This window comes from Aegilops tauschii, chromosome 4 (genome assembly GCF_002575655.3).
Source record: "Aegilops tauschii subsp. strangulata cultivar AL8/78 chromosome 4, Aet v6.0, whole genome shotgun sequence".
NCBI classification, from domain to species: Eukaryota; Viridiplantae; Streptophyta; class Magnoliopsida; order Poales; family Poaceae; genus Aegilops; species Aegilops tauschii.
This window is the reverse complement of record NC_053038.3, coordinates 53903774-53917792: the sequence shown is the minus strand read 5'-3', so window position 1 is coordinate 53917792 and position 14019 is coordinate 53903774. Positions and strand designations below refer to the sequence as shown.

Sequence of the window (14019 nt, the reverse complement as noted above, 5' to 3'; positions counted from 1 at the left end):
ATGAATTAAAAACTAAACATAATAATAATAATAATATTTTTTTCTAAGAGAGAATAAATTAGCGACATTGGTATTACGCTTAGGAAGAAAGAAAATAAATAAAAAACTTGCCCACAACTTTGCAATGAAATTGCACTCTTTATAATATACAGTGAATGCACATATAATAATGCAATTTTAGCAGTCTAGTATAAATTACAAACATATTGTACAGTACTTTCATGCATACATACACATAATAACAGAAAAATATATTTAATTAGCAAAACAATGAGCATTGTTATTATCGTTAAAGAATAAAGAAAATAAAAAAAATTCCACACAATTAGCACAAATATGCACTTTTTATTATATGCAGAATAAATATATAAGAGTGAAGTTTCCGTACTCTAATATAATTTGTACATGTAGTACTTGTATGTATACATTTTCACGCACTCAACATCCGAAAATGCACGTAAAAAAACTCAACTGAAAAATAAAATGTAAAAGCACACACGTGCAGAAAACAAAAGCAAAAACATAGAAAAAAGCATGCACACATCAGCCCAAGAAGAAAATCGACTGACCCAAAATAGGTGTGAATTGTATCAAACAGCCCAGTACCATAAGCAAAACATGACTGAAAAAAGAAAAAGTACACAAATCTTAAAGCACAATCCAAGGGATAGAAAATCAATTGACCACAAAACTAAAATTCAGCTGACTGAAATCTAGCTAAAGTGGACGAATTCCTCATAAGTTTGCGTCCGCGTTAGAGTTAGCCTAAGTCGAGGATTATTGCTCGCCTGCTGCTTGATTACGACTACCACCCAATATCCCAATATCCGTGAAACAACCCACCTTCATCGTTGCAGTCTCCTTGTCCACAACGAGTCTGCGACAGCCTCCCTCACCAGTCACCACTTCACCGCCTCGCCCCACTCACGAGTTTCCCTTCCCAGTCGAAGATGTCCAGCGCCCACGGCGGAGCCATGGACGCCCGCAGCGGCTACTGCACAACAACCAAGTCATTCCGCAGCCTCCGCCCGCCGCTGCCGCTGCCGCCGGCGGACGTCCCACTCACATTCCCGGCCTTCGCGCTGTCGCTGCTGCCGTCCCCTCTCCCCGCCCACCCCGCGCTCCTCGACGCCGCCACCGGCGACGCCGTCTCCTACCCGGCGTTCCTGTCCCAGGCGCGCGCGCTCGCGGCCGCCCTGCGCTCGCGCGCGCTCCCGCTCCCGCTCGGCCGCGGCGACGTGGCCTTCGTCCTCGCCCCCTCGCGGCTCGACGTGCCCGTGCTCTACTTCGCGCTCCTCGCCGTCGGCGCGGCCGTGTCCCCGGCCAACCCGGCCCTCACCGCCGCCGAGGTGTCCCGCCTCGTCTCCCTCTCCGGCGCGTCCGTCGCCTTCGCGGTCTCCTCCACCGCCGCCAAGCTGCCCGCCGGCCTCCCCACCGTCCTCCTCGACTCCCCGCACTTCCGCTCCCTCCTGCACTGCAACCAAGGGGATAACGAGTCGTCGGCACCGCTCGACGCCGGTGCGGTGCGCCAGTCCGCGACAGCGACCATCCAGTACTCCTCCGGCACGTCGGGGCGGGTGAAGGCGGTGGCGCTGTCGCACCGGAGCCTCATAGCAACGGGGGCGGGGCTGCACGCCCACCACGTGAAGTCGAGGAAGGGCGTCGAGAGGAATCTGATGAGTGCTCCCATGTTCCACTCCATGGGTTTCTCGTCCGTGCTGAACGGGCTGGCGCAGGGGCGTACGATGGTCGTGATGACGGACGCGGCCGCGCGGGCGGGGTTGAGGGGGATGCTGGAGGCGGCGGAGCGGTGGGAGGTCACGGAGATAACGGCGGCGCCTCCCATGGTGCTGGCGATAACCAGAGACAGGTACCGGCTGAAGAGCCTGGTGCGGGTGGTCTGCGGCGGAGCCCCTCTGCCGACGCCGGTGGCGGAGCAGTTCCGTCGGCGCTTCCCTCACGTGGATCTACGCACGGTTAGTGTTTCCACGTCAATACGTCGTTTTCCTTTATTTCCTACGTAGTACTTAATAACTAACGTACGTATTGTTTGCCCTTACCTTAAAACATACAGTACATAAAACGCGTATGGCAAATAGGACCCACAAACACATTATATAAAGAATAGAATAACTAAGTAACAAAAGTAGGTATAGTGCAGTCACATATCGTGTTACCTGGGTCCTAAAGAATCGCTTTTTGATGAGCTTTGGTGAAGATAATATTATTATTTTTGAGAAAAGGACCATTGGGCACCCAATTTTGCTGAATGAAATTGACAACACCAGTGAAAATGATATACCACGCGGTTTTAGATTTGCTGAAAGAGTGGTGTGCTGTTTTAATATGTGGGATTTTTTTTTTGCGTGATGTGGGCAATTGGATGTAAGGAAAAGGTGAAGATCCAAAGGCAACCAAAATGATGTGATGGGTCTGAGAGAAATCTTTGTAGTAAGGTCTAATTCAAAAGGACATTTCCCCCTGCTCTACGTCAAACGGGAGCTTCTATTGGGCGCTTTCAGCGCCGCTAAGCGCAGCTGACGCCCGTGCGCGATGCCTAGTGGGCCGGCCCAGCAACATGTGAGAAAAACGCACGTGAAAAGAAAACAAAATAAGCTAATAAGGGCATGTGTTATGGCCGGTTTAGTTAGGCCCACTGGGCAATCTTAGCCCACAAGTTATCTTAGGTTAATTCTTATACAAGTTATCTTGGAAGCAACTAGTTAACGAGCGCTCCTTCAGGAGCCTCGCAACGATCAACGCCACTTGGCGCGCTCTCAGCCATTCGCCACGTATCGCGCTCTGGACGCTCCCTCCAGATTTTGTTTTTTTTTATTTGTCCGCACGCGTTTTCGGCTTTTTTCCGGTTTTTTTCTACGTTTTGGTTTTTCCCCGGTCTTCCTTAGCGTTTCGACCAAAAAAACATTTTGAAAAAAAAAATTGCACGAAAAAACGCATTTACTTTTTTTTCTTCCGTGAAAAGTCACGTTTTTTTTTCGCGAGAGGCACGGTTGTGCTTTAGCGAGACTCACGGCCGTGCCTTTCGGAAACGAAAAAAACGCGTTTTCTGTTTTTTCTTTCTTTCGTGAGAGTCACGGTTTTACTTCCGAGAGAGGCACGGTTGTGCTTTCATGAGTCACGGCCGTGCCTCTCGGAAAGGGAAAAACAAAACGCGTTTTCTGTTTTTTTTTCTTTCGCGAGAGTCACGGTTTTGCTTCCGCGAGAGGCACGGTTGTGCTTTTGCGAGAGTCACGGCCGTGCCTCGCGGAAAGGGAAAAAATACGCGTTTTTTATTTTTTTTCTTTCGCGAGAGTCACGGTTTTGCTTTCGCCAGAGGCACGGTTGTGCTTTCGCGAGAGTCACGGGCGTGCCTCTTTCGGAAAGGGAAAAAAACGCGTTTTCTGTTTTTTTTCTTTTCACGAGAGTCACGGTTTTTCTTCCACGAGAGGCACGGTTGTGATTTCGCGAGAGGCACGGGCGTGCCTCTTTCGGAAAGGGGAAAAACCGTGCTCCCGGTTTGGTTTTTTCATTCGGTTTTTTTTGTGAAAAAAAGTTCGTCAAAACCTATCAACATAGGATCTAGTTTTGAAGATCTCGACGCGAGGAATCCAATGGTGAAAACGGTTTAAGATTTGGACGCACGGTTTAAGAGATAAAACGTTTTGAATAAACGAATCTACGAAAAAAGGGAAAACTCCCAGGTTGCAACAAGTGGCGCACTGCATGTGCGCCACTTGTCGTGACCGGGGAAGATGGAGTGTTCTTTGCAACGAGTACTCCTTAATTAGTGATTTCGAGTTATCTTAGGTTAATTGTTCTGCAAGTTATCTAGGTTATAAATATAGGTTGTAAGACTCTTTTTGGAATCAAGCAATAAGAATATTATTATCTCTATTGCCCGGCTCCCAGAGGAGCCGGAACCCTAGCCGCCTCTAACCCTAGCCACCGTCGCCGCCATCCTCCTCCCACGCGACGGCGCCCAGCCGCCGGCGCGCCCGCTCATCGCCGCGCCCTCCTCCATCCTCCCCCTACAACCTGCGGAGCAGGTCCGGTAGGATCCCTGGTTCTACCAGCATGTACAATGGTGCTATCTTAGGATAAACGATCAGGTGAAGAAGAGAGAACTCATAAGAAAAGAGTTGTCTTCTCTTATTTAAGAGAAGACAAGAAATGATCTCTTAACACAATATGTCTCCCCATATTTTTAGGAATGGGTAGTTATTGAAGATAAAGCTAAGAAATAAGCCACGGTCGACATTTTTTTTAATCTTAAAATTACATACAAGACCACATACAAAGTGTGGTCGACTGTTTGAAAAAAATGACCATGCGATTTAAAATTGATCCCATTCTTAAATAAACAGCCTGTTTGACTATTTTGTTTGACCCTTAACTTACACTGAGGGTTGTATCTCTTCCTTCCTCTTCTCGCTATTTTTTTAATAATACATTTTTTTATTAATTTTCATAAATATTACGCTGGATAAATTTTTTTAAAAAATAATACACCGTCGGCCCGCCCTAGTCGGCCCACAGCAGGCCGATTGGATTCCAGTCGGCCTACAGCTGGCCGACTGGCCCCTGCCGGCCCACTTGGGGCTGATTGCGTCCTGTCGGCCCACTGTGGACCGATTGAAGCTAATTGGCTTGCTGTGGGCTAATTGTTTTTGCAAAAGAAATAGGCATAAAAATATATGTTTAAAAACTGTCAATCATGCAATTAAAAAAATGTTAAACGTGCATAAAAAATGTTCCTGATGTATACAAAAAATGTACAATATATATGCAAAAAAGTTGACATAAAAAATATGTTTTAAAAAGTGTTAAACATGTATTTAAAAATTGTTAAATGTGTGTATAAAAAATATATCTTATCTATTCAAAAAATATAGAATGTGTATGAAAAAAGTTGACACCAAAAAAATATGTTTGAAAAAAATGTTCCAGTTCCATACAAAAAGAGCAACCAATCGTACTTAGGTCCGTGATGCTCCCATACCGGATCCGGAGCTGGAACATTTTTTTATACACGTTTAACCTTTCATTCCAATACATGAAACATTTTTGTGTACTCGTTGAACATTTTTTCAAATACATGATTAACATTTTTTTCAAACATATTTTTTGGTGTAAACTTTTTTTCATACACATTCTATATTTTTTGTATAGATAAGGAACATTTTTTCAAATACATGATTAACATTTTTTTCAAACATATTTTTTTGGTGTCAACGTTTTTTCATACACATTCTATATTTTTTGTATAGATAAGGAACATTTTTTATACACACCTTTAACAATTTTGAAATACATGATTAACACTTTTTAGAACATATTTTTAGTCAACTTTTTTGCATATATATTGTACATTTTTTGTATACATCAGGAACATTTTTTTATACACGTTTAACATTTTTTAATTACATGATTAATATTTTTTTAAACATATATTTTTTATGCCTACTTTTTTTTTGCAAAAACAATTAGCCCACAGCGAGCCAATTAGCTCCAGTCGGCCCATAGCGGGCCGACAGGACCCAATCAGCCCACAGTGGGCCGATAGGGGCCAGTCGGCCAGCTGTAGGCCGACTGGAGTCCAATCGGCCTGCTGTGGGCCGACTAGGCCCAGTCGGCCTGCAGCGGGCCGACGGTGTATTATTTTTGAAAAAAAATTACCCAGCGTAATATTTATGAAAATTAATTAAAAAATGTATTATTTAAAAAAAATTAGCCCTCTTCTCTCTCTCCCTCCCTCTCTCCCTCTCTCCCTCTCCCCTCCCCCTCTCTCTCTCTCCTCATGAGTCGTGGCTGCGAGCACGCCAGAAATGCATCGGCCTCCTCCGCACGAGCCATGATCGGCCGGCTACAGGAACCACGAGCTACCCCCTCTTCTTCCCTGGTTGCTTTTTTAAAATGTTAGCAAGGACCCGATTGTATATGAGGACATATTTGTAATTTTGTAAAAAACTGAGGGTTGGAGAATTTTGTTTATTAGAATATGAGGAAGGACACTTACATGTGGGCCTCACATGTAAGTTAACGGTCAAACAAATGGATAAACAAACGATTCTCTTATGTGTGGGCCCCAACTGTCATAAACCGGATCAATTTTAAATTGCATGGTCATTTGAGGTTTTTGAAACAGTCGAACCACACTTTCGGTACGTATCAGCGACAAACAAATTTTTGGTTGTTTTTTGAGACACTAACCCGAAAAATGGTAGTTTTATGTTATTTACTCAATATGTTCATATGAATGCTCAAAGCAGGAGAAGTGCTTTTCAAAATGTGTTTTTGAGGTTGACGCTTCATGGGGTGTCCAGCTTCAGCCTTTGATCTTGAGGCCAACTCCACCGCGCGACCCCAAACGAACGTCCGTTTTACCCGGATTCTGTCCGTTTGGGTAGGGCAATGCGGTCGTGTCCGGGTCGTTTCTGGGATATGGTTGCCGTGCGCCCAACACGCGGACGCATCCCGGCCGCATCCTGTCCGCGTACATTTTTCTTTGCAAGCCCTTAATTTTTTTTCATCATTCATTTTTGGTACATAGGAATACATCACCAAATTTTGACTAGAAAAGTAAGATCAAAGAAAACAAGAACCACAAGAATACATTTTAGAAGATATCCAACTTCCATAACTGCTCCTGTAAGTTGGATTAGTGCCTTCTTGATGCATTCATTGTTTATCTGTGGAGGAGGCTCGATCTTGCGTGTTTCTTTCTTCTTCGACTCTAAAAAAGTAGAGGTTGCTTCCTCGCATCTAATCTCATGTCTAGCCTCTAATCTAGCAACAAGTGCACTAGTCTCATCTCTAGTCTCTATGCTAGCTAAAAGTGCACGAACATCTACTAAATTACGCTCTATCAATATATTGATGTACTCTTCTTCTCAATACCAAAACTTGCATCCATGCTACACAATAAAATTTTAAGTTAGCACAACTAGTCAAATCTAAGAGCACAACCGAAGCTAAAAAGAGCACATACCCCATCGTTTAAGCACTTGATGAACACCCATCCGGGATGTTCCGGCGTTGTAGACACGCGGCGCACGACCTTCTTTGGGCAGTGGTCGCACTTAATGAGTGGCAATGGTGTGCCGACAAGCTTTTGGGCTAGCACCGAGCCCGGCCGACCGCCATTCGTGTATCTGCCGGCGGACCACCGACGGTGTAGTTCCGAGCGGCTAGAGGAGGAGCCATTGCCTGCATGCGGCCTTGCCGCCCTGCCAGGGCCTTCCGGTCCGGTGCCCGGCCAGTCCATGGCGCGGCGCGGCCTCCCACAGCCGGGCGAGCTCAAAATCGACCGGATCCGCCCCAAATCCGGCCGGCGGGTGCGCAAATCAGGTGGCCGTGGTTGGGTAGCTCGGGGGGCGCCGAGAGGAAGGGGCTGGATGAGCGCGCGTTCGAGCTGGACAGCTGCAATGGCAGCGGCGGCGGCGGCGAGGGGAAGAGTGGAGAAGAGTGGAGGGGGTGCGGCCGGAGGGTGGGAGGGGGCGGATAGAAAAAGACGTCTCTGTGCCACCGACGGGTGAGCTAGGGGAGGACACGCGCAGACGGCCGACCCGTCTGCGTGCTGTCCGTTTCACCCCAAAAGCGTGCAAACTTGTGCCCAGGTTTACCTGAGCAATCGCCGGAGTCAATGATGGATCCCGGAACATGTGATTGCACTGGGATCGCACAAAATGTGTGAAGACCTACCTAAAGAAACACACACGTTCTTCTGCCCCTTACGAAAACACTACTAAAGTCTCTTCGGGATGATGATCAAATTATGTATTTCAAGACAAGTTTTTCGTAGTTAAAAGAGTCGTTTCTGTCAACGGTGAGAAGAACGACTGTAATCTGCAGCCATAGGATCTGCTCACCGTGTCAAATTGGTGCAAGTCTAGGAGATTTTTCAGTACAATTTCTAAAATCTTGTGGCTTAAACCTGCTTCAGGGTTATGGCTCAACAGAGGCTGGGGCCGTATCCTTGATGGTCGACCGGGACGAGTGCTCCCACGTAGGCTCCGCCGGCCGCATCAACCACAACGTCGAGGCGAAGATCGTCGACATCGTCACCGGCGAGCCCTTGTCCGTCGGGCAGAAAGGGGAGCTGTGTTTGAGAGGTCCTTCCATCATGACAGGTGATGAACCCACGAGCATCGTCCAGCAATGCACATTGCCCTCAGTTTTGGTTATTTCAGGTTACAGTTTTTTGTGTCTGTGCAGGTTACGTAGGCGACGATGAGGCGAACGCAGCCGCTTTCGATTCGGAAGGCTGGTTGAAGACCGGCGACCTTTGCTACATTGATCAGGATGGGTTTCTGTTCGTGGTTGATAGGCTCAAGGAGCTCATCAAGTACAAGGCCTATCAGGTCCGCTCTTATCAGCTCATCAAGTTAGTAACCTGATTTGCATGATTGATGCTTAGCTGGATAAACTGAATACTGCAGGTCGCGCCTGTAGAGCTGGAGCTTATCCTGCAATCGTTGCCAGAAATTTTTGATGCTGCAGTTATGCCGTAAGTCCGATGAATTATCGTGACAGTTTATCGCATTTTGAATTTTACAATGGAACATGGCAGCTTACAAACTGAATGTACGGTGCCACATGCTCCGGCAGTATTGACGGTTCCAGTGAATTTGCAGATATCCTCACGAAGAGGCGGGAGAGATACCCATGGCGCTGGTGGTGAGGCAACCCGGGAGCAAGATCACTGAGGCACAAATCATGGAGCACGTGGCGAAGCAGGTGGCGCCGTACAAGAAGGTCCGCAAGGTGCTCTTCATCGACTCCATACCCAGATCGCCGGCCGGGAAGATCTTGAGAAGGCAGTTGTCGAGCCATCTGTCCAGACTGTGATCAAGCTTGTGAGAGTGAGACCCTCGGTTGGATCCTCGTTCGTATGCGTTGCAATGGGCAAAAAGAAGACTTATAATATCGACAGCAACTGTGGTGTGGAGTGCTCAAAGTTAATGTTCAAACCTTGTTGTGCCCTCTTGGCGAAGCATTTTATTTTTCTCCCGCTTGTCACTTGTCAATTCTCACACCTAGTAGAATATAGCGTATGTTTGATTGGTGCCAAAAGTGCCATGCAAAAATTTAGGCAGCCGTATTTTGGTCCTTGCATTGGTTGCTAGTCAAAATTTTGGTTGCCTACGCGAAGTTGCACATTCTCTTCACAACTTTTGCCAATTTTTGGGCCAGTAAAGGGCCAAGGAATCTCTAACCAACATTTTGGCTAGTCAATTATTCGTAAGCTCATCGCCCTTCTCAGGCGACATGAGACTGACCTAACCCAAGCCTCGCCGCCACCCCTCCCTCCCTTCCCCGCCACCACCTGGGGAGCTTATCAGCGTTATTGCGTGTCTGCCGGGGAAGGTGGCACCGAGGATCTGTTGCCTTGCATCGTTGTAAGGGGCTTTGGAAGCCAGGGCGGTGGCCCTGGATGGAGACAGTGTCATCGATCTCTTCCGTAGATGGCGCTCACAGGTGTTGGCCGTCCCTTCCGGCCGCATGGGCGGCATTAGGGGAGAGAGGGCTCGTCAAAGCTACGGGTGGCTTCATTGGTTTCTTCAGGTCTGCTTCCCAAACTCCTCCTCTCATCATGGTCCTCCCTCGACGATTTGGTCGTGGATCCTTTCGGGGCGTCAGATCTGGCAGCTCGCACTACTAGTAAATACCTTATAGGTAGATGCTTATCCATAGTGCTGGACTCGGAGTCGGCGCTACTGTTAAATAGCAGTAGCGCGTGCCTGGAACCGGTGTTACAGGTCCTTCTTAGTAGCAGCGCGGGCTTGGCCACCTGGCACTACTACTAAGTGGCCCCGTCGGCCACCCCGAGGGAGGCAACAGTAGCAGCATTGGGCCTGGAACCCGCACTGCTACTAACATCATAGCAGTAGCATGGGGCCTGGACCCAGCGCTGCTAGTATGTATACACGGGCCAGCTTGTGGGCCCCGACTAGCAGTAGCGCTGGGCCTGGTTACCGCGCTACAGGTAAGGCTCTTAGCAGTAGCGTTGGTCCTTGCCCCGCACTACTGCTATGCTAGCCTTATCCTCTACCTCGCCTGCGTTGCTCACTCTCCCTCCCCACTCTGTCTCCCTCCCTCATCGCGCGCCCTTTCGTCACTGTTGTCACGCACCGCACTCGGTAAGCCTCCTCGCCCTCCTTCTTCCTCATCCTCTTCCTCCTCCCTCCTCCAGCCACCGCCCCTCTTCCCTCCTCCAGCCGCCACCCCTCCTCCCTCTTCCCCCTTCCATAGCTAAGTTTTGGGGATTCTCTTGAAGTTTTAGAATTCCTTCAAGTTCTAGTTCCAGATGGAGATGATGCTCAGAAAATTCATAGATATTTTCATAGATGTAGTAGTAGTAGATGAGTAGAAATGAAAATGTGAAGCTAGTATTTTCTTTGAAACGAAAATGTAAAGCTAGTATTTTTCTTTGAAATGAAAATGTGAAGTTAGTATTTAAAAAATGAAAATGTGAAGCAAGTACTTTTTTCGAAATGAAAAAGTGAAGCTAGTATTTTCTTTTTGACATGAAAAAGTGAAGCTAGTATTTTTTTGAAATGAAAAAGTGAAGCTAGTATTTTTTGACATGAAAATGTGAAGCTAGTATTTTTTTAAATGAAAATGTGAAGCAACTATTTATTTTTGAAATGAAAAAGTGAAGCTAGTATTTTTTTTTGAAATGAAAATGTGAAGCTAGTAGTTTTTTAAATGAAAATGTGAAGCAAGTATTTCTTTTTAAATGAAAAACTGAAGCTAGTGTATTTTTGAAATGAAAATATGAAGCAAGTATTTTTTTTAAATGAAAATGTGAAGCTAGTATTTTTTGAAATGGAAATGTGACGCTATAATTTTTTGAAATGATAATATATTTGAATAGCATTTCAAGTTTGAAATTTTCTATATAATAAGAACTTGACACTGTTCATGCTTAAAGTGATCCTGGAACTATTTACTCGTATGCTAGTAACCTGCTCAATAGTGTTTACATGCTCATGTGTGACTACTCATGTGGTGTAGGGTAGATCACCGACGAGCCGCTCGACGATGCCCAGAAGATCACCGAAGACACCGCATCCTCGACAGCCATCTAGGAGTAAAGATGGTCTATTTATTCATGTCATACGTGGAGTAGTGTTGCGTAGTACTAGTGTTGTTACACATTGATATTTGGAAATATGATATGATGGATATGTCTACTACATGTGTATGTGCTTTCCCAAGTGTTATCTTGGCTTTTATTGTTTGCAAGGAAACTCCTAATGGCCTATGTTTTGCCGGAACATTGATAAATTTCCGATCTGACAAATTTCAAGCGCTCGATATGTCTTGTTTTTAGCAAAGATCATGACGGATTTTTTCTTGAATTTTGGCATGACTTGTTCTAGAAAGAAGGACATATCAAGTACCCGTGATTTACCTGAACAAGAATTAAACGACATTCCGGCAAAACATAGGCCATTTTTTATGTCATTACTCGATATATGTAACGGGTTGACTTTCAGTCTATTGGGGCTCTTTGTGTTACTTTCAATCTGTTCTTGAAGGAAGGATCCCGACTGTTGTCGTGGGGGTCGTTTCCTCCTCTTCTTCTCACGATATACCTTGGTAATGCACGAGAGAAGGGGGGAACTGACTGTCGTGGTTCTAAGACTGACAGTTCTAAGACTGATAGTAGAATGGGGGGTAGGTATGAGGAGGCAAGATCCCACCTATGGTGAAGTTGTACAGACAAGATTTACGAGTTCAGGCCCTTCACGGTGGAAGTAACAGCCCTACGTCTCGGTGCTCGGGAGCTCGGTCGATTGGATTATGTGTGTGGAGTTACAGGGGGTGCGAACCCTTGTCCCTGAGGAGGGGGGTGGCTTATATAGAGTTCGCCAGACCCCTCCGGCCCTCAGTTACACAGGGTTTAAGGTACATAAAGATAGGGCGCTACTGATAACGCCAGCAATAAAGATACATGAATGACCATTAAGTCTACAGAGTAACGCCTGACCGTTACCATACAGAGTGGCTTTAGATCTTCTATCCGTCGAGTGATTCTTGTTACGGTCGAGTGAGTACTTTCTGGTCGAATGAACTTGAGTCTTCCGAGTGGAATGTTTCTGGTCGAGTGGATGATGGTATCCCTTGAATGCTTCTGACTTTAGGTAAATATCCTTGGGGAGGGTGTGTAGGTCAGGCCTGTGACCCTACCCTAGGTACATGTCGTCGTCATTAGCCCCCGAATGGTTCAAGGTTCGAGTGAAAAAAGGAGTGGAACTTGGTTCCGACTCAGTTGCACGCAGCGGAAGCGTTTTCCTTAGACTGATGAGCCATGTAACAACTTTGACTTCATTTTCAGTCGCCTTGATCCATTCTAAAGTAGTCGAGTGAACTTTGCTGAGAAGCTTCGAGTGTTGATATGGAAAAAATCTTCAGTCTGACAGATTGCTCTGCTGCTCCCGGATCTTGCGGGATTCGAAATTTTGGGAAGCGCGCGGGACGGAGGAGGCCGCAGTAATCGGGATGGATTAGGCAGGGGTGCCTCAATCTCCGTGCCACCTTTTTCGCCACGTACCGAGCGAGCGACAGTTGCGGGATTTGACAGGATTGCCCGGGCCCAGCCGTCAGTCACTCGGAAATGACTCCATATAATGCGTTGGGTTGGGAAATTTTGCACAGTGCGCCTCAATTTCTCCTTCTTCCTCCTCTGCTTCTCCACCGCTACCGCTTCCACTCCCGATGCCGCCTCCCGCCCGTGCGCCTCTTGCTGTGATGGCGAAGGACAAGACGGCAGCGCTGGAGCGCGCAAAGAAGGGGGCGGCGAAGGGAAAGGGGAAGAAGACCGGCAGGAGCGGGTCGTCGTCGAGATCCGCTTTGCCACATGGCTGGGTCCAGGGCGACTAGATCCAGTCCACAATCGAGCTAGATGATTTGCAGGATCTGGCTGAGAGCGGGCTGATTGAGCACGGTTCCTGGAGGCTCCAGGGGAGGAAACTGAACCACAACTCAGGAGGGTGAGTGCGTCTTACTCGCCACTCACGTCGACCGCGGTTTTTCTTTGCCCCCACATCCTTCTTTCCGTGCTTTTCTAAACTTCTTCGGGGCTCAACTCCACCATTTCTCTCCCAACACAATCACATACCTCACCACCTTTGTCTCCTTGTGTGAGAATTTCTTGGGCTGTCGACCGCACTGGGGTCTGTTTAAGCACATCTTCACATGCCACTCGCAGACTGTGAAAAAAGCTAGCCCGAGTGACGAGAGAACCCAGGTAATTCAGATGTGTGGGGGCTTAGGTATCCAGATGAGGGGAAAAAGTGCCTTTCCCGCGATGACTCTCCCTGACTCGGTTAGAGGGTGGCAGTCGACTTGGTTTTACTGCAAAGACAAGTCAACCCCTGGCCATCCGACTGGTCTCCCTCCCTTTTCCTTGGAACGAGTCCAGAAACCCACTTCTTTGAAAGTGACTCCAGCAGAGAAGGCGGAGGTGACCATGTTGATGGAGCGAGTAGTTCAGCGGATCCGTGAGGGTGTGACTGGTATGGATCTGCTCGAGGTATTCCTCAATCGATGTATCCAGCCTCTCCAGGCTCGCGATCACTCAATGTGGATGTACTCGGGAATTGAATATTCCACTCGGATCCATCCGGAGGACGTTGATGAGAAGACGGTGGCGCAATGGGTGCAAGGCATCACAGGAAACAAGGATAATCCCAGGGGGTCCCGAAGAGTTTTACCATTCGACGCCAACAACCAGCCAAACCAGGTCTATTCTTTATTTCCGAGTGTTTTTCATTCTGACTCGCGGTTGTTTATTGAGTCGACCACCCTTTGTTCACCTCTTTTGCTTCGCAGATCTATACGGAGACATACTCAATGCCGAACGGAGAGCAAGAGGAGTACCAGGAAGGAGAAGAAAGCGGAGGCGAAAGCATGGATTGGCAGTCTGATGGAGGAGAAGAGGAGGAGGAAAGCGAGGACTCGAGTAGTGGCGAAGAAGTCGAGTCACCACCTCGCAACAGAAGGCATTCCAAG

General features: G+C 47.2%; 1 protein-coding gene across 1 annotated transcript; it reads left to right on the top strand.

Annotated features, from left to right (window-relative positions):
- The first annotated feature begins 847 nt into the window (after positions 1-847).
- Positions 848-9108, top strand: LOC109755186 (4-coumarate--CoA ligase-like 7). Its single transcript, XM_020314081.4, has 5 exons — positions 848-1976; positions 7943-8129; positions 8215-8360; positions 8439-8506; positions 8634-9108. Exons 1-5 carry the CDS (start codon positions 951-953, stop codon positions 8845-8847), a joined length of 1641 nt encoding a protein of 546 aa, XP_020169670.1. The 5' UTR covers positions 848-950; the 3' UTR covers positions 8848-9108.
- The last annotated feature ends 4911 nt before the right edge of the window (positions 9109-14019 follow it).

Excerpts from the sequence above, each read along its gene's own strand:
- LOC109755186 (XM_020314081.4), top strand. The coding sequence starts at position 951 with ATGTCCAGCGCCCACGGCGGAGCCATGGACGCCCGCAGCGGCTACTGC. Across the intron at positions 1,977-7,942 it reads CTCACGTGGATCTACGCACG|GGTTATGGCTCAACAGAGGC; the intron begins GTTAGTGTTTCC and ends AACCTGCTTCAG. Across the intron at positions 8,361-8,438 it reads TCAAGTACAAGGCCTATCAG|GTCGCGCCTGTAGAGCTGGA; the intron begins GTCCGCTCTTAT and ends TGAATACTGCAG.